Source organism: Syngnathus scovelli, chromosome 3 (genome assembly GCF_024217435.2).
Source record: "Syngnathus scovelli strain Florida chromosome 3, RoL_Ssco_1.2, whole genome shotgun sequence".
In the NCBI taxonomy this organism is placed as follows: Eukaryota; Metazoa; Chordata; class Actinopteri; order Syngnathiformes; family Syngnathidae; genus Syngnathus; species Syngnathus scovelli.
Genome location: NC_090849.1, coordinates 10,968,264 through 10,988,333, shown reverse-complemented (window position 1 = coordinate 10,988,333; position 20,070 = coordinate 10,968,264). Strand labels below are relative to the sequence as shown.

The 20,070-nt window shown below is 40.9% G+C and overlaps 1 protein-coding gene across 2 annotated transcripts in view; it reads right to left on the bottom strand.

Moving 5' to 3' along the window:
- Positions 1-20,070, bottom strand: part of zmat4a (zinc finger, matrin-type 4a) — an 84,364-nt gene that overhangs the window by 31,294 nt on the left and 33,000 nt on the right. For both annotated transcript variants that reach the window (XM_049716548.2, XM_049716549.2), the window contains exons 5-6: positions 10,314-10,535; positions 4,953-5,049 (exon numbers count right to left, since the gene is read on the bottom strand). In XM_049716548.2, the coding sequence (XP_049572505.1) occupies positions 4,953-5,049; positions 10,314-10,535 (319 nt within the window). The remainder of the gene's footprint in view (positions 1-4,952; positions 5,050-10,313; positions 10,536-20,070) is intronic.

The window sequence follows — 20,070 nt, the reverse complement described above, 5'->3', positions numbered from 1 at the left end:
GTTGACTTGTTTTACCTGTGCGCCATCACTTTGTAGTTTGCATGTTGGTGCTATAGGCTTTTTTGAGATTGTCATGCTTTCCGTTTTTGATATATTTAGAGCCAGTCCTTTCCTTTCACTTGCTTCCACAACAGTATTCAGTATCTCTTGGAGGGTGTGTTCTTACTGTGCCATTAGAACAATATCGTCAGCGTATCTTAGATTGTTGATATTGTATCCGCCCAGACATATTCCTCTCATGTCTTTGATGTTCCTTAGAATCATTTCACTGTATAAATTGAAGAGGTCTGGGGATAGGACACATCCCTGTCTCACTCCCCGCCTGATTGAAGTTTCTTCACTGTGCACGCCATCTATTCTCACTGTGGCTGTCTGTTTTCAGTAGAGGTTGCTCAATATTCTAAGGTCCTTGCCATCAATATCCAGTTTGTTCAGAATTTGGAAAAGTTCTACATGCCTCACTTTGTCGAAGGCCTTAGAGTAGTCAATGAAGCAAAGGTAGATATCATTTTGCATTTCTATACACCTTTCTATTATCATGATCATTGTGAATATGGCATTCATTGTTCCTTTATCAGCAACAAAACCAAATTGTGCTTCTGAGATCTCTGGTCTTATTTTATTTCTCAGCCTCACCAGAAGTATTTTCAGGAGGAGTTTCAATGTATGGCTCATGAGGCTTATCGTTCTGTGACTTTCACAATCAGTTGTTCCTGTTTTTTTGGGGAGTGTGATAAATGTGGAGCGAAGCATGTCAGCAGGAATGTTCCCGGTATCGTAGATGTCATTCAGCAGTGATGTAAGTTTCGGTGTTCCCCATTCTCCAAGGGCTTCATACACCTCTATGGGAATTTGATCGGGCCCTACAGCCTTTCCTTTGTTCATCGTTTTAATTGCTTCTTCGACTTCCGTATCCTGGATTGGCGGTCCTTCCATTGGTTTGGTACTCTCTGGTTGGTCTTCTCTGTCGTCATCAAACAATTCTTCAATATACTCAGACCACCTGTTGGGAATGCCTGCTTTTTCCATCAGGATGTTTCCATTTTTGGATTTTATGCAACCGCTTTGGGATGTTGTCTTTTTGCCTGAAATGTCCTTAATCTTGCTGTGCATGTACTTGCTGTCCGTCCTGCATGTTCTCTCTATTTCATTACAGTGTTCATTTAACAGTGCTAAACCTCTTTAGCATCATTGCACATTTTCTTTATTTCCTTGTCAATGGATTTGTATGTTGTAGGGTCATTTTTCGCTTTGCGTCCGGAGTCCATGCGGTCCAAGATCTCGTTTGTCATCCATTTTTTGTGCTCTTTCTTTGGCTTGGATGGGATATTTTCTTTAGCAGCCTCTTTTATGCTTTCTTTCAGATTTTCCCATTTTCTCTCCTCTTCTGTGATTGCTTCAAGAGCATTATATTTGTTTTCTACCTCAACTGCAAATTTGGTTCTGAGGTTGTTGTCTGTTTTCAATAATTTGAAGTTGTAGCTTGGATATGTTTTTGCCTTTTTGATAGCTTTGAGCTTCACCTTCATTTTCGCTGCCACAGGAACATGGTCACTTCCGCAGTCCGCGCTGGGCACGGATTTGGCTGATTGGATTGCATTACGGAAGCAACACTGGATCAGGATGTAGTGGATCTGATTGCGTTGTCTGTCTCCTGGGCTCATCCATGTCCATTTCCTTCTTGGATGATTCTTGAACCACGTGTTTGTCACTGTGAAATTGTTTTCTGAGCACCATTCAGTCCATCGCTCCCCTCGATCATTCATTTGACCGAGTCCGTGTGGGCCAATGATGTTTTCAACTCTGTTTGCTCCAACTTAAGCATTGAAGTCACCCATTATAATCTTGACATCGGACGTCTTCAGCTGTTTCAATGTTTTGTCAAACTCTTCGTAGAATGACTCAACTTCTGTGTCATCATGGTCAGTTGTTGGTGTGTATACCTGTATAACGCTGATGTCAAAAGGCTTGCTGTTAAGAGTGGTCACAATGATACGGTCTGATATTGGCCAGTATCCTTTCAATGATTTTGTCATATTGGGTGTGAGCATTACTCCAACACCTCTCTGGTGTTGGTCTCCTCCAGAGTATAGTAAACTCTCCTGTTCCCTTTCATCTGACCTCTGCAAGTCCCAAGATGCCAATCCCTATTCTTTTCATTTCCATCTTTACATTTTCAAACTTTCCTTTCTGGTGTAGACTTCTCACATTCCATGTACCTATATATACTGGTTGTTTCTTTGGTTGGTTTTGGGCAGTATCTTGATGACGATCTGGTGCCACCTGTCCATCATCGCATCCCCTACCGAGCGAAGTGTTCTTATTGAGAACCCCATTCATGCTATTCTTCGATTTAAGCATTGAATGTCTTTCCATGGCTTTCTTTGCAATTTTACAGACAGTAGGTTGCAATTGCTTTCTGTCCGAGCAGTGCCCATACTGGGCGGCTGTCCTGACCATTGTACCTCTGCTCAGCACGACGAAGTCCAAATCCAGTAACAAAGATACTCTCTGGCTGCCTTCAAACTTCCTCCACCACCTGCTTCCCGTGGCTTCATCGTGACCCTGACAAGGGGGGCTAAATGGGTACTCAGTCTTGCCCAAGGACCTCCCATAGGCTAGTGGAGGGAAGGAGCGCCTTACACTTCCTTTGTCAAAGCAAGCTCTGACTCGCCACCCGCAAAATACAAATGCAAACCGTTTTTTTTTTTAATGCACAACATTCAGTTAAATTTAATGTTCCACATGATCCACAGTCTCTGATCGGCAGTTCATTAAAACAATACAATTTACGGTGTAATTAAACTAAATTAAATTCATATTTAAAATGAAGTTAGCGATGAGAGCTGAGGTGGACCACCTTCCCACAGGCGCTGCCACAATGACTGAGGCCGTCTTTCTGCAGCTCTTTATTTGATTACGGACATCTACATTCCCTTTTCTTTGCATTGTTTAATATTGTGTGGTAAATGTTGACAGCTCTGCAGCCATCGCAGCCTGATCGTCCTCCCATTGGTGGGCCCTTTTCCAGGTATCTCATTTTTCCCCAGTTTTCCCCAGTTGGGATTTACCTTGCCCTCCAGGGGTTTAAGATCACGGAATGTCAATCACGGCCATGTGAAGCCCTTTGAGATGTTTTTGTGATTAATGGTGATATATAAATAAATTTGACTTGACTTGTTTCATTTTATTTTGTTGTCTTCTTGAGTCTGGGTTTTAGATTGTTTTAAATTATGTCTTATGTTATTTTGTCATTGTGTGCCTTGTCCTCAATGTGTTCCTGCTCCAACATTAGTTTAGGGACAATAGAAAGTTTCTGATTCTGAAACATGTTTTACAATTGAATTAACATAAGCACATGATTTCTCCATACCAAAAATAGCCTTTTTTTTTCATACATCTGGTGAGGAAGTGTGCGGTCCCAGTAGCGTTGTTGTAAAATGGTGCCCCCATCCATCGTTTAAGTTGGCTACCCCTTACATAGACAGTATATAAAAATGACTAAATGTTACTTCAACTATACACTGGAAGATTACATTAAGCAAATCACAGAGAAAAATTAACAGATGCCTCGTTGTGGATTACATGGGGGTAAATAAGGCTGGTTGTGGAGGAAGTGGTGGCCTCGGGGGTTCGCATGTGGTTTGTTCGCATCTGTAGGAGCCTGCTCAGTATAGGTACTGTTCATGCATCTGTAAGCACGTATGTGTGCTTGCGTGTGACAGAGACTGGAACAGCAGATGTGCATGGAAACCCGACAGCTCCAACAAGCAGTGCAGGCATGCATGACTAAAACATGGAGCTGTTAAACGGTATGTCACGTCTTGTGTAGCCAGCATCCCTGTGGATTTGTGCAACAAGAATCTGCCTCACAGGAGGAATTAATTCCTGAAGAAGCAAGTGATGTATTATCTGTGAAACAAATTCCTGAGGTGGCCCTGCTTTGGTTTAATATGAATGAATGAATGCATAAATAAATGTATACATAAATAAATAAATAATGTGCTATCAGTACGTAAATGAGGAAGTCAGTGTGAAGCGCTTTGAGGTCCTTATTAGTCCTTACTATACAAGTAAAAGACCATTTCTCAAAATCTGTTTACATATTTAAACAACTCAATTTATGTATTTTGGTCTGCAGTGAGTTTTTAAGGGAGATCTTCTGATCCTGAATGGTTACAGAAACTGCCCATATAATTTGCTGATTTAACAGCAACATTAAAATGAATTACTATGTTGTTTTGTGCACTTCTCTAAATCCCTCGATCCATTTTTCAGACCGCGTCACAGGACAGGCGCCTATCGCAGCTGACCTCTGATGAAAGGCATCATAAACACAGATTTGGTTGTCAACTGGGCACATATACGTATATGCAGACAACCATTCAAAATCACATTCACACCTATAAACAATTCAGAGTACTATGTTCGCCCATGTTTGGGGAATTTGTGAGAAGATTCTGATAAATCCCATACTAGCATGGGGAAAACGTCCTCTCAGAGATGTGCCAATTGAGATCTGGATCCTCTGACTGTAAAGCAGATATTGTTACCAAAACCAGCTTTTAGAAGATTACAAATATTATTGATTTTCTACTTTTTTTTTTTTTTTTAACCCAATGAGACATACTTGCTTCACAGTTTTTGGGAAGAAGATAAACTGTAATGGGACTACCCGGATGCCCCCAGCAAATTAGGCCCATCTAAAATTTCAGTCTCAGCATTGCCTCGTTCCACAATATTCTCATGATTAATGCATGCAATGTGAAATGTGCTGTATCTAAAATGCACGCAGGCCTTCCTGGGGTGCAGGGGATTTCAAGGACATAGATGAAAGGCAGGAAAACAGTTTTCATGCCAAAATGAGAAGTAGCATTTGGCATTAGGTACATCAACATCATTACTTAAAACGAGCTCTACTTTGGGACCCCACAGTGGCGTGATCAACTCACTTGTTTTGGTGCTTTGAGCCTTGCAGATGCGCGTGGTACTGTGCCACCGAATTCAATGTCACGCTGCACACTTCACAGGTATAGCTTCGTTTCAGACCTGGAAGTACAAAAACAAAGTACATCCACTTTAGAAGCTGTGTGTATGTGAAATCAATCACTCTAGGCTGAGCAACTTTGAGGGTCCAATTTACTGCAGGCTTGTGTATACTTGATTGATCAAGCAATTAGATGGACTAACCCGGCCGGCACAACCAAGACTGCATGTGCTTAAAGTGCAAAACTTCGGCACAGTTGATTTTGCACATTTTAGTAACACATAATGTGATTTATCATACCTGAGATGAAGTGCAATTGCTGATTTTGTATCTAAATTTCTGCGTCTGAATGGCTGGGGCAACCCAATATGCAAAGCTGTACCAGTGTAATGCAGACAAAATGAGAGGGAACACGGGCAAAAGTTAACTCTTGTGTGACCATTTTTCAAATCACGTTTTAAAAATATATGGGCTGAGAAAAGGAGTCACGCCATATCACATACAAAACTTCATTTCTTTGCAGGTGTGTTATTTCAGCACACTGTGACTATGGCCACAGGCTTCTCCCAAAGCAGTTTTCCTATTTAACTTGAGTTTTTGTGCTTGGTTAATTCTGAACACAGCAACATCACAGTTGTATGAGGGTGGGCAAACTTGTGAAACCAGATTATTTTATTTGTTTTTTACTTTACTCCAAAAATGGACACGTTAATGGTATAAAAAGTTTTGACATGACCTATCTAGGTCTTTTTTTTTTTTGGTCACAAAATCCTGCCATTTCAACACAGACTTTTTTTTTTTTTTTTTAAATTATGAGATGTCTGCTCTGTTCTGTGGTGGGCCTTGACTGCTTGCTTTTCAAACTATCCGATTACTCAACAGCCTGACTATCAATCATTTCAGCTGCCTTGGGCTCTAAACTCATGGTATTGTCCCTTAAGCCTTCTGGCCTCATCAATGTTCCGCTCTTAGTTGTCCTGAATCCTTTCCATCCACAGAGCAACAGAAAACAACACAGTAATTTGTTTTTGTTAACTTCATAGAAGGGAGAATCAGTATGGACCACAGCCACAGAAAACTACTGTATGAGGTCGACTTGCCACCTTTCCTCTCAGGCTAATATTTACATTATTGGTGTTTGTAAATATTACAAACACCAATAATGTACATATTATTTTTCTTAATAATAATATAATAATAATTATTATTATTAACAAACAAACAAACAAACAAACAAACAAACAAACAAACAAACAAACAAACAAACAAACAAACAAACAAACAAACAAACATTTTCAAAAAACAACAATAAGAAAAAAACAACAACAATGTCCTATAGACCTGTTGGAACAAAGCAGTTTGGTCACGCTATGGCTACTGTTCCTGCCAAATACATGAACAATATGGTACTATAATGACTATTATAACAATTGGGCCTCTATATTTTGTAATTTCACCTTTCTATGTTTTTATGGATGACCATTTATTTCTACAACAATGCAGCACATTCCAGGGTTATGGGACTCTTTTCATGGGAGCTGCTGAGTATTTCATCATATGTACGTACATCTGCAGAGTCAGGCTGTAAATTCTATCAGCGGACTGAGCAGATTGAGAGGATGATGCTGGGGTCAAATAGCATCAAATGCAGCATCAAATAAACAAGAAAATGAGATCAAAGTGGCAAAAGAAAGATGTACAGAAGTGCTTTGGCAGCAAAAGCAGGCTCATTCGGCCAACCCACTCCCAATCCTCATCCAGAGCTTTACCACCAACCATGTTCACTGCATTTTATTCTTCAAAACATGATACTTGCTTGGGTCTGATAGGATGATTTACCACTTCATTACAAAATGATAGAGGCAAGAGAATTAATTTGTGTCATTCATGAATAGTGCAGCAATTTATGTGACACAAATGCAGTCTTGTATAAAAGACTAAACACATGGCAAAGGATGGCTGTACTTAATTTATAATAACCTCTGATGATTGAAAAGAGAAAAACCATACCGTACACGAACCAGAAAAAATCATTATCATTATTATGATCATTATCATTATTATTATTATTATTATTATTATTATTAGTAGTAGTAGTAGTACTGTTAGTCATAGGTTTAGTAGTAGAAATAGTATTACTGTTATTATGTGTCATTATCTTATTTTACATTATTATTTATATTATATGTCATTTTAGCTCTGTAGAAAGCAATCTACCCTTTTAGCGTCAACTAGCTGACATCCACTTATGAACAAAAAAATCAATCAGGCCTTAGGTTTAGACTATGTCCTCTGAACTGTACCAAATTGTCTGTCTCATTCAGTGTGGTCACATTTCAATGCCTTTTAATCTCTCTAGGGTACTTCTGGTCTTCTGGCAGCCAGTATGCCACCAGCCGGAAAGACATTGTATAATTATTATTGACATATTGTGACATAAGCGACAACATTCTTCGCCTCTCTAAGATTAACAGCTTGTGACATATTAGTCGATTCTAGAACGACTATAATAGCTTCAAAACAACAGTGCATGAAAAGCCTGCATCAATATGCCTATACAAGACTGAACAGAAGAAGGCCAGAACTTCCAACCCTGAAATTCAGATGGTAGATTGAGGTATTCAGATTACCTATTTTTTGTACACTACATAAAATTGCCAAAACTAACACAAGCCAGTTGAGGCATCCAGAATTACTGACTTTACTGGCTTGAACAGTGAGGACCATGCACAAGATTCAGTGATGAAGCTGCCTTTTTTTTTTCTTACACCAATATGTCCATCACTCTCAGGCAAAGGCAATCCGGTCTCGTCAGACCACACAGACATTTTGTCACCTTAAATATGAAACTTTTCCATTGATCTGATTGACTTTATCGGATTGGGCAATATTTTGTATTGATGTTGTGATGAGCCGTAATATCCTAATTTACAGAGCCAATTAATGACATTGGATGCGCAAAATAACTCATTACAGCTCAAGTGTTTCCCACATATCTATTTGTTTGTGGCAGGCTGCTACAAATACCTATTGGCCACCACTAGTATGTTTTAGCTCTATATGTCGTTATGCAATATGTAACAGTTACTATTAACGATTTGTAACTTTGTTTTGCAGCATGGATTGTGTTGTTATGCTCCTCCTATGAATCAGCTAATTGATAACTGGACCACTTTCCTTTCTGGTACGATACTAAAAACACATGCAACACCCCAAATTATTTATCTATCAGGCATATCAGAAACATTGGCAGCTCAACCAATATCCTCCTATCAAGGCGCTTAAAGCAGGCATAATGAATGTCTCATCACAAAATGGGACCCTCTGCTTTTATTTATTTTTTTGTCATTGTGTGGGTATTTGCTTGGAAACATGACATGTTGAGCATCAAAGGTGGCTTCTTACTGCCCCCCGAACTAGTGGCTCAGATTTACTTTGCCACCATTTCTGAGTAGGGAGCGCAGAGCACTTACCACTGACCACTGAGTTAAAAGCCCAGGCTGATAGCTAAGCAATCAGCACTCTGTAAGACATTATAGGAAGTGATGTTTGACTGACGTACTACTCTGTAGGTCAAGCTGGCATCCGTGGGGGGCTGATGTTCTTCAGCACCTCTAAATGATTTGGTTGCAGTTTCCATCTATCCATCCCATTCTATACTGCTTGTACCCACGGGGGTCACAGGCGTGCTGGAGCCTTTCCCAGCAGTTATCAGGCAGTAGGCGGGGACACCCTGAACCAGTTGCCAGCCGATCGCAGGGCACACAGAGACCAACAACCATCCGCACTCACACTCACACCTAGGGGCAATTTGAAGTGCTCAATTGGCCTACCAAGCATGATTTTTGGGATGTGGGAGGAAACCGGAGTGCCCAGAAAAAACCCATGCGGGCACAGGGAGAACATGCAAACTCCACACAGGGAGAGCCGGAGGTGGAATCGAACCGGCACACTCCTAACTGTGAGGCAGACGTGCTAACCAAGTCAAGTCAAGTCAAGTCAAGTCAAGTTTATTTGTATAGCCCTAAATCACAAACAGTCTCAAAGGGCTTCACATAGACAAAAATTTACAAATATTCTCAAAGCATCCCCTGATCTTAAGCTCCCAAAAGAGCAAGGAAAAACTCAAAAAAACCTTGCCAGGGGAAAATGAGAAACCTTGAGAAGGGACCACAGATGGAAGGATCCCCCTTTCAGGATCACCAGGTTGTAATGGATGCAGAGAGGGCACAAGTAATACATAATATGAAAATCAATGAAAAAATGAATGTCGGAGGTGCCCTCGATTGTCCTGGCAGTGTCTTCAAGGAGGTTAACCAGTGCGCCACCAAGCCGCCCTTGGTTGCAGTTTAATTTCTAATATTTCTTTTGGACAAAAATGTATTAAAACCTTTAATATAAAGTGACTGGTAAATAACTTATTCATCTAAATATGGATTTCGCCTTTTCTTCAGAATGACACTTCTTGTGTGCTGTTATTCAATCCATTCGACTAAATCTTATTGAGACCATCCTGATTACTGAAAGTCCACTCCATTTTTTTTCTTTGCTTGCACAGCGGTACAGGCCTATATGAGTAGAAGGTAAAAAATTTGAAGGATGGACTATCATTATTCTCCTAAATATGATCATAAATCTACGTGCTTCTTTCATTGATAATTTAACGTAGAGTCCTGGTCATGCATCGTTACCCAATCTCTAAATCCCTTTGAAGTTTAGAAACAATGTGATGTCATTTAACAGCTTAACTGGAGGCAAAAAGATCCAACGCACTCGCTTGAAAATGCCAGTTAGCATGGTTCAACAGTGTGTTTACGTAGGAATGGTTGTGAAAAAATGGTCATTTCTTACTTTAAAAAGTTGACTCTGACTGATGGGATGATATTTACCAATTCCTACCCCCTCACACACTGGATTGTAGCAGCAACAAACTGTCACCACCCAATTTGTTCCTCCACACTCTCTGATGTCTATTTTCTCTCTGATGTTTTGTATCCACACACGGTTGTTATCTCTTTTTGATGTCTTGTACCAATAGGATTGCCCATCGTCCACTTACCCAATATATAATTAAGGCCAGAGTTTTAATAAATTCAAGTTACAACTCAACTCACGACTCGCTGTCATCATCTCCTTACAGGTTTTGATTTAACAGTACGGCCTACTGTGCAATGCCCTGACATTTACATCTACTTTTTGAGAAAAAACAAGCATATACCAAAGATAAACTGACAAGAGCTTTAGAATATCAGTCTATCCATTTAAAATTCAGCAGTTAAACAAACACTAGGGACATGAAATGAAGAGGTCAGTCAGGCTTCCCTACCTTTCATATCCCCCATGTCCAGAGTCTTGCCCAGCTGCTCCAGCAAGTCTGCTCGGGCAGCATTCTTCTTGTGCTTTTTACCATCATAATGCTGCTGGGCCATGCCGGGGTTGTTGAACCAAGCGTTGCATAGTTGGCAGTAGCGATCAGAGTCACGTCGTTGTCGCGGGTAGGTAATGGGAGATGAGTCTGGAGAGCTCTTTACAGGACTCGGAGAGGCCTCTGAGGAAAAACAGGACAAAACATTGGATTGCGCTTTGTAGCAAGTTTAGAAAAGCAAATTATGTTGGTATCAGATTCTTATATTTCTGCTTGTTACAATGCTTGTAGACTTTGAACAACTTGCATGCATGTCATTGTGAACTGATAGGTAATGAAAGATAAGGTTTACGTTGCATTGTTCAAATGACAGAATTTCAAGGAATTGCAACCCGTGGACAAGTAAACAGTTCAGTTAAATTGGAATTGGTCATGTGGCTTGCACAAGAGAGAAAGAAAGGTTTAATCACTTGAGAAGAGAGAGACAGGTTTAATCACTTGAGAAAACTGCCCACACCAAAGGTTAAATTGGAACTACAATGTGGCAGTCATGAATCTTGATAATATTCATTCATCTATCCATTATCTGAACAGCTGAGTCTCATGAGAGTTGCACGCATTCTGGAGCCTATTCTGGCTGTCTTCTGCAGTGAATATATTTTAATATAAAAGATGTCATATAAATGAATGAGAAACAGTTTGATCATCGACAATATATAATTACTTATCATATTGATATTTTAACGTCAAATCCAGTTACGATAGTCTTGCTTTATTGTAAATGTGATCTACTGTATACCCATACATATTCTAGATGATACTGACTTTAATGACTATAATTAAACATTATTGACAAGTCTTATTTCAGTATTCTAACTGCTGAGTGTGTTTAATCACGAAATAATAACATTACCAGCATCAGACCGGCAAAAGATCTGTCAGGACAAGAACATACCACGGAGGTAAATAAAAGCTTTTAATTTCAACACAAGTCATTTGGTCAGACCATCTGTTTTGTTTTTCTTTTTTTGCACATGGATGCACCGCCTCTTGGGATCCTCGTCCTATTCACCAACAACAGTGCCTAGCTGAGCATTTTTACCTCATTCACCCGTGAAGGTCACGAAGGTGTTGCTATTAATGTCTCAATATAAACCTTAATGAGAATCAACACAATCTGGGATGGAAGAGCCTTAATTAAATTTCCTGTTTGTCTCAGGACAGATGGTTTACTGTACAACATCTTTTGGGCTACATAATGCCCATTAAAACTTTTAGACAAATTTTAGATGTAAGTCTGGAATAGAACTTGACAGAGCGACATATTGATGTCATAAAAATTATATTTTTACATGTGTTATCAATTGCTAGAGCACTGCACACAGCTTTAGTGACCTAAAAGATAGGCCCACTGTGCTTCAACTCAGGCATTCTGAATGTTCACTGACCCATATAGCACAAGCTGATGATATGCCTTATATTTGGGGTTAAATCAAACCAAATCCAAGTAATGCAAGGGCTTGCATCCCAATTATTTTAGATTTTACAGTTTGGACTTGCAATAATGATAATTATTTATTATCAATCGGGGTGTTCATGCAACTGTAGTGTATTTGGATGTGGAGTGCAATTCCCATATTCTGGCTGGATTCCAATTGTCAAGGCTGGGGGCAGAGTAGCTCCCACAAATGTCACTTCCTTTAACATCCACAACTTAGCTTGCGGGAGCATTTCCACAACATTCATCTACAGAGAAGTTATTCTGAGACTTTTAAACTAAAAATATAAGCTTTTTTTTTTTCTTCAAATTTTTGGAAATGATACAAATGTATATAACTCAACATCTTATAATACAACAGATAAAGAGTTGACTTAGGTTTTTAAATGACTCACTGATGCTTTACTTGTCATGGATCGGAATGGAGCAGGGCGACCAAACGCAGCTTGGACCAGGGTTTATTGGAGAAAACAAACTAACAGAACCGGCAAACTGACATGACTTAACAAAACAATAACTGGACTGACTGACCAGGACGTGAGACAAGAAGACTACAGACGTGAAGACATCAAGACATGCCGACAGCAAACGTGACGACATCAATGATCGGACCGGGAGCAAGGGGCAGACAGGATTTAAATACAAAACAGGTAACAAGAGGGAGGGTGACTGTGGTTACATTGATTGAGGTGACACAGGAGGGGAGGGGCGATGCGAACAGAAACCATGGTAACAGACATAATAAAGCAACCGGGGACGAATCGTGACATTACTGCTATTGCACAATCTATCAAATGAGCAACTAGTCAACTACAATAATAATAATAATAATAATAATAATAATAATAATAATAATAATAATAATAATAATAATAATAATAATAATAATAATAAGTTGGCGCACTGGTTAGCACGTCCGCCTCACAGTTAGGAGGGTGCAGGTTTGATTGCACCTCCGGCCCTCCCTGTGTGGAGTTTGCATGTTCTCCTCCGCGTGGGTTTTCTCCGGGCACTCCGGTTTCCTTCCACATTCCAAAAACATGCTTGGTAGGCCGATTGAAGACTCCAAATTGTCCCTAGGTGTGAGTGCGAGTGCGAATGGTCGTTTGTCTCTGTGTGCCCTGCGATTGGCTGGCAACCGGTTCAGGGTGTCCCCCGCCTACTGCCCGATGACGGCTGGGATAGGCTCCAGCACGCCCGCGACCCCCGTGGGGACTAAGCGGTTCAGAAAATGGATGGATGGATAATAATAATAATAATAATAATAATAATAATAATAATAATAATAATAATAATAATAATAATAATAATAATAATAAGGTGGCGCACTGGTTAGCACGTCCGCCTCACAGTTAGGAGGGTGCAGGTTTGATTGCACCTCCGGCCCTCCCTGTGTGGAGTTTGCATGTTCTCCTCCGCGTGGGTTTTCTCCGGGCACTCCGGTTTCCTTCCACATCCCAAAAACATGCTTGGCAGGCCGATTGAGCACTCCAAATTTCCCCTAGGTGTGAGTGCGAGTGCGAATGGTTGTTCGTCCCTGTGTGGTTGGCAACCAGTTTAGGGGTGTCTCCCGCCTACTGCACGATGATTGCTTGGATAGGCTCCAGCACGCCTGCGACCCCCGTGGGAGCATGAAAAGAAAATTGATGGATGGATGAATGGATGTTCAAGTCAGTTTACCAAAAACACAAAGAAAACGTTTTGCTGTTGTTGTAGATTGCTGGGATAGGCTCCAGTACACCCGCAACCTCCCGTGGAGACAAGACAAGCGATACAGATAATGGACGGATGGATGGATAATATCATCCTGAACTCTGAAACGTGGCAGCATGGTGCACAAATGACTATCATATTTGCTTCACAGTGCTGAGAATGGGGGTTCCAGCCTTCCTGAAGTTTGGTTAATTGAAGACTCTAAATCCTCCATATATGTGTATGTGAGTGTAAATGCATGTTAATCAATTTATGCGGAAGCTCAGGCGTGCATGTGCTCCTCAGGCAGTCCTGTCTACATTCTACCGTGGCACCATTGAGAGCGTCCTCACCAGTTGCATCGCTGTCTGGGGTGGTAGCTGCACTGAACAGAACTTGAAGGCCCTGCAGCGCATAGTGAATACGGCTGGTAAGGTTATTGGTGCTTCGCTCCCCTCCCTGAAGGACATTTACACCTCCCATCTCGCCCGCAAGGCAACCACGATTGCGAGTGATGTGAGTCACCCAGCTCACTCTTTGTTTGACCTTCTGCCCTCCGGGAATAGGTACAGGAGCCTGCGCTCCCGCACCACCAGACTCGCCAACAGCTTCTTTCTCCAGGCTGTTAGGACCCTAAACTCGCTACCCCCTTCTGCGTAGCGCGTGGCACTGTTACGCTATTTTCTGGAATGTCTGCTGTACGCTCACTTGCTCCTTTTTGCTCCTCTTATTTATTTGTTGTGTTATTTATTCATTATTTATTCAGCACGCTGTTGTTTACTTGTTTACTTGATTGTCTATTGTGGGCCATGTCTTGTCACCGTGGGATAGCGGGGAACAAAATTTCGGTTTCTTTGTGTGTCTTTGGCATGTGGAGAAATTGACAATAAAGCTGACTTTGACTTTTTTGACTTTGACTTTTATGTCCTGCAAAGGGCTGGCAGCCAGATCACTCTTGGCCCAAGTGAGGATAAGCCGTATAAAAACAACGGTCACACTCGGTTATTTTGATTATTCACAGACTGTAATCGCTGTTAGTAGACTAATGATGATAGAACTTTATTCATCCCACAGCGGGGAAATGTACTTGTCACAGCAGCATATAAGAGTGCAAGAATACAAGTGCCAAATTAAAAAAAGGATAAATAACAGACAAGGACAAAGACAAGTGCCGCCAGTAGCGGTAGAGACGAAACAATTTTATCAGGTGCCACGCATGTTGTAGAGTCTGACAGCAGAGGGAATGAAGGACCTGCGGAATCGTTCCTTCCTACACCGTGGGTGTAATAGTCTGCTGCTAAAAGAGCTGCTCAGGGACCGCACAATGTCATGGAGGGGGTGAGAGGTGTTGTCCATGATTGATTTCAGTTTAATTAACGTCCTCCTCTCACCCACAACCTCAATGGAGTCCAGAGGACAGCCCAGGACAGAGCTCGCTCTCCTGACCATCTTATTTAGTCTCCCCCTGTCCCGGTCTGTACTGCGCCCACCCCAGCAGACCACAGCGTAGGATGGCTGAGGCCACCACAGAGTCATAGAAGGTCCTGAGAAGATCCCTGCACACATCGAAGGACCTCAGTCTCCTCAGCAGGTGGAGGCGACTCTGGCCCTTCTTGTACAGGGCGTGAGTCCAGTTTATTGTTAAGGCGAACACCCAGGAATTTGTAGTTCTCCACTACTAATCAGATTATATGTAAATTGCAGCTAATCGCACTAGTATACAAATGCTCTTATGTATCCATTATTGGGTTCCATCTTGAACGTTTAAATGTTCATACAAATAAATACTCATATTGTAACTTCAAACTTTTAATTTATTATTCTGCCCTTTTTTGCAACAAAATATTAAGTGCATTTGAGAAAAAGAAGCCAAAGTGGCTCAGTGGGTCACACCCCTGACTTCGCAAATGGGAGTTTGAATTCAAGTCCGATGCTTGGACATTCTCAGACTTGAAGCTTTTAACTCAATTTTGTGATCAATGTTCAGAATGGGAAGACTATTTGGAAGCCAAACACAGCTTTTAAACCTTTCTTTGAAACTTTGGCAGTTTTATAATACTATAAGACAGCAGTAACAGATTTGAGTGGGCTGCAAATTCACTCACACAGTGTTACAGGAATTGAAATAAAAGTGCTTATTGGCACTATAGAGCCCTCACTGCAAAATAGCATGTGTTCAAGTTAACTGTGGTAACCATGCATTGAGACACAAATGGGCAGAAACAGAAAGAACAGGCTCTTTATTCCATTTGTCAAGTAGAATTTAGGTTTTCCTCTTCAGGCATTTAATGGAGATAACAGCTTATTTTTCACTTGACTGCATGAGGAGGGCCATAGAATAGACATTGTTACTTGGCAGCTGATCAGGGCTTATTAAAGGTCCAATACTTCACTGTCAGTTGCATTGTGCTGACTCGCTTGCACTTCAAAAGGCCAACATGTTCACGAGTATGTGTTGCTGTCGGTCTGCATTTTGGTTGTATTTAAAAAAAATTCTAGCATTAGTCACATTTAGTTATTAATCAACTGTTATTTTGTGAAAATATAATATAGTAGTGTCTTAAGATATGAGTGATTTGATGAACACGTTTTTTAAAGAATGAGCTGTTGCTCAGCTGTTGTTTTTTTGCTTTGACTTGAGAGCTCAAACTTGAGATGCAAATGCTGTATGGTGGCAGTGAACGCAGTTCAGGTCAATTCACTTCATAACGAGCAGACCAGGCTAGTGAAAAACCTTCATAAAAAGGCTTCAGGCTATTTATTGCAACTCCCAGTTGAAGTTTAGTGTCAACTGAATCAGTGGTTCTCAACTGTTGTCACCCTGATACCCACATTTTTTTATTGTCATGATATCGAGACACACTTTTATATAAATTAAAAACATTTATCCATCCATTTTCTGAATTGCTTATCATCCTGATGGTCAGGGGGACACCAGAGTCTATCCTAGCTGTCCTTGGGCAACAGAGAAAATATTTATGTTGTTAGAAAATATGTATATCCATCCATCGATCCGTCCATCGATCCATCCATCCATCCATCGATCCATCCATCCATCCATCCATCCATCCATCCATCCATCCATCCATCCATCCATCCATCCATCCATCCATCCATCCATCCATCCATCCATCCATCCATCCATCCATCCATCCATCCATCCATCCATCCATCCATCCATCCATCCAGCCATCATCAGAACTGGCCTCACGAGCCTCACGAGGCATGCCTATTCCAGCGGTCTTTTGGCAGCAGGTGGCCCACACGCTGAACCGGTCACCAGTCAATTGCTTATGGCTTTCTCTGATTACATAACTTGAAGGCACAAATGCACATGTATCCCAAAACATACAGTATCGTATCTGTTAGATATTGTCTCTGTTCTTTATCTTTAATGCTCGCTATGCTAACAGTAATTACTAGGAGGCTGCCTTCTCAGTTTAACTATTTGATGTATGCCAGAAGGCTCGATACACAGCTGTGGAGCCTTCTCTGCGAGATTGCGGAAGAAGGTCTAACCCCCACCTCCAAGGTTCCTATTCTTATACCACTTTGGGCCGTCCCCCTGCAAGGGGGCGACTCTGCCTAGTTTGTGTGACAATGTGTGACCTTGTAGTCTTAACTGAGATCAACTTCTACATATGTGCAAAGAGTGTCATAGAGAAGGGATATCCAGTAAAACCAAGAGAAAATTACAGCAATATAACGGCAAAGTGCCTTAGAGGCTTTTTCTAACATATTGTTACCCCTGTATCGATACCCAGCGAATAGACATGATGCGTAGCTTTTCAATGTGCTGATTTTTTTCGCACTATAAGGTACACTCAAAAGCCTTTAATTTTCTCAAAAAACAAACGTGTGCCTTTTAATATGGTGTGTATTTTATGTAGACCGAATTCCAAAATCTATAAATTGTTGTGTGGCTGCCGCCAATGGGACGCAAGCTGACAGCAATCACTATGTGATACGCAAAATACATAAGATGACAGCGATGAACCAATCAGAGGACATTACGTTTAACGTAATCTACGTAGGCCAGCGCGTTAAACCAATCAAGAGAACTGTACGTAATGCGTAGTGTATGTACCTCCGCCGCGATTGATAAATATATACTATAGGTTTGTGCAAAGCAAACAGTATTTGGACCCTCTAAAATGGTATCGACAAAGAGAAATGCTTACGAGACGCAATTCAAGCTTTCTGGAAAGCCAGCATCATTGCCGAACAGCAACATGATGAGTTTGACACCGACAATGACGAATGAGAACAGCATGTTTAATGCCCAACTGTTTAATTTAGATACAGATGAGGACTCTGATGGTGAGTATGAATATCCATTAACGATAATGTGAGTACAGTACAGTACATGATTGAATATACTAGCTGATTCTGATTCTGTTGAGTGTTACAGAGAAAGCAAAGTTATCTTTTTGGCGAAAGGCCAACTCGACCCTGAACTGGTTGCCAGTCATTCACAGGCACAATAATGGTCACTGAATAGGAACACATAAGTCTGATTAGGGAACTACAATACAATAAGTGACAAATCATGTACCGTATTTTCCGCACTATAAGGCGCACCTAAAAACCTCCAATTTTCTCAAAAGCCGACAGTCCGCCTTATAATCTGGTGACCAATATGGATTCGTGGATGAGGACTAATTTATTAAAGTAAGGTTTACGTGTTTATTTTGTGTGTAGTGTGATATGAACGTTTGAGCAACGTTGAGTTATTGATATATTGTTATTGTTTTCACTATTTCGAGTGTTACTACCTTAATTTTCGGACTAAAAGTCGCTCCGGAATATAGGTCGCATTAGCCATAAAATGCCCAATAACGTGAAAAAAAACATACATAAATCGTTCCGGAGTATAAGTCGCATTTTGGGGGGGAAATTTATTCGACAAAATCCAACACCAAGACCAGGCATGAACGAGCAACAACAGGCTAAACAATAGGTATGCTAACGTGACATAAACACAAACGAAGAGCTGAGAATGGGCCTGTCGTAACATTCAGAGTTATTCAAAAAACTATTACATAAATAACACGTTAATAAAACCATCTGTGTCACTCCAATTCGTTAAATCCATCGATCGTCCTTTGTCAACAATGCGCGTGCGCCGCTGACAACGCTTGCACTTCAAAATATTCCACAGGCCCATATTACGATATATAAATTATATATCAAATAACTATTATATAAGCAATAATGTTATCAAACCATCTGTGTCACTCCAAGTCATTAAATCCATCGATCGTCCTTTGTCAACAATGGGTGGCGCGGCTGATGGCGCTTGCACTTCAAAATATTCCACAGGCCCATATAACGATATATAAATTAGATATCAAATAACTATTATCTAAGCAATAGTATTATCAACCCATCTGTGCACTCTAAATCATTAAATCCATCGATCAAATTCCTCGTCCTTTGTCAACAACGCCGCGCGTGCGCCCTGATGTCAGCCTCGTCGTTATTCCACAGATCTACTATATACCGTAATTTCCGGACTATAAGCCGCACCATCTAAAATTCAGGGATATATTAGTTTTTTTTTTCCCTTACATAAGCCGCACCGGACTATAAGCCGCACCAGCTAAAATTCAGGGATATATTAGTTTTTTTTCTTACATAAGCCGCACGTGCACATGAGTTTTTTTACAAAGAAAGCCAGTACACAGAAAGCTGTAAAAATCCATAAATACGCCACGCCGCCATTTAAGCCTCAGGGTTCAAAGTAACCTTCTGAATAAAATGCATTAAAAGTTCACATTCATTACAACTTGTTTTTGGTGAGCAAAATGTCAGAAGAATTGAATTTAAATGCTGATTGATTGGGTTTTAATACAATGCAGATGGTCCAAACAGCGCCACTGCTTTGAGTCACATGGCAGAGTAAGAGAAAGAGTTTAGAGCCCTTTGACACAGGTCACCTAGCGTGCAGTCCTACTAAAGCTCATAATAGTCACAAGCAACACAGCCAGAATAAGCAGCAGCCATAGTAGTGTTTCAAAATAGTATTTTTGTTGTTGTTTTTTTCTTCAAGATACCGCACAACAGTGGTCCACAGCCTTTTTACGAGTGTATAAAAGTGATCAAGTCATCACAAAAATCACGAAAAAAAATCTTATATAAGCCGCACCTGACTATAAGCCGTAGGGTTCAAAATTTTGGAAAAAAGTCGCGGCTTATAGTCCGGAAATTACGGTAACTATATTGTAGCGTTAACAAAGTTCAAGGAAAGACGTGAGTTTGGTAAACGGCACTTTATTTAACAGAACAAACTTCCAGGCGTGTGGCGGCGTGGACTTCCAGCCACGGAAGTGGAAGAGAGCTCCATAGAATAGGACCGGGCGTGCGTAAAAGCCATGACCGAGCCATATCCACCGTCCCCGGACAGCCACCAGGCCGATCGCCGGCCCCAGACTTCCATCCACGGAGGTGAAAGAGAGCTCCATAGAATAGGACCGAGCGTGCGTAAAAGCCATAATAGTTTTTCAAACCTTCTGTGTCACTCCAAAT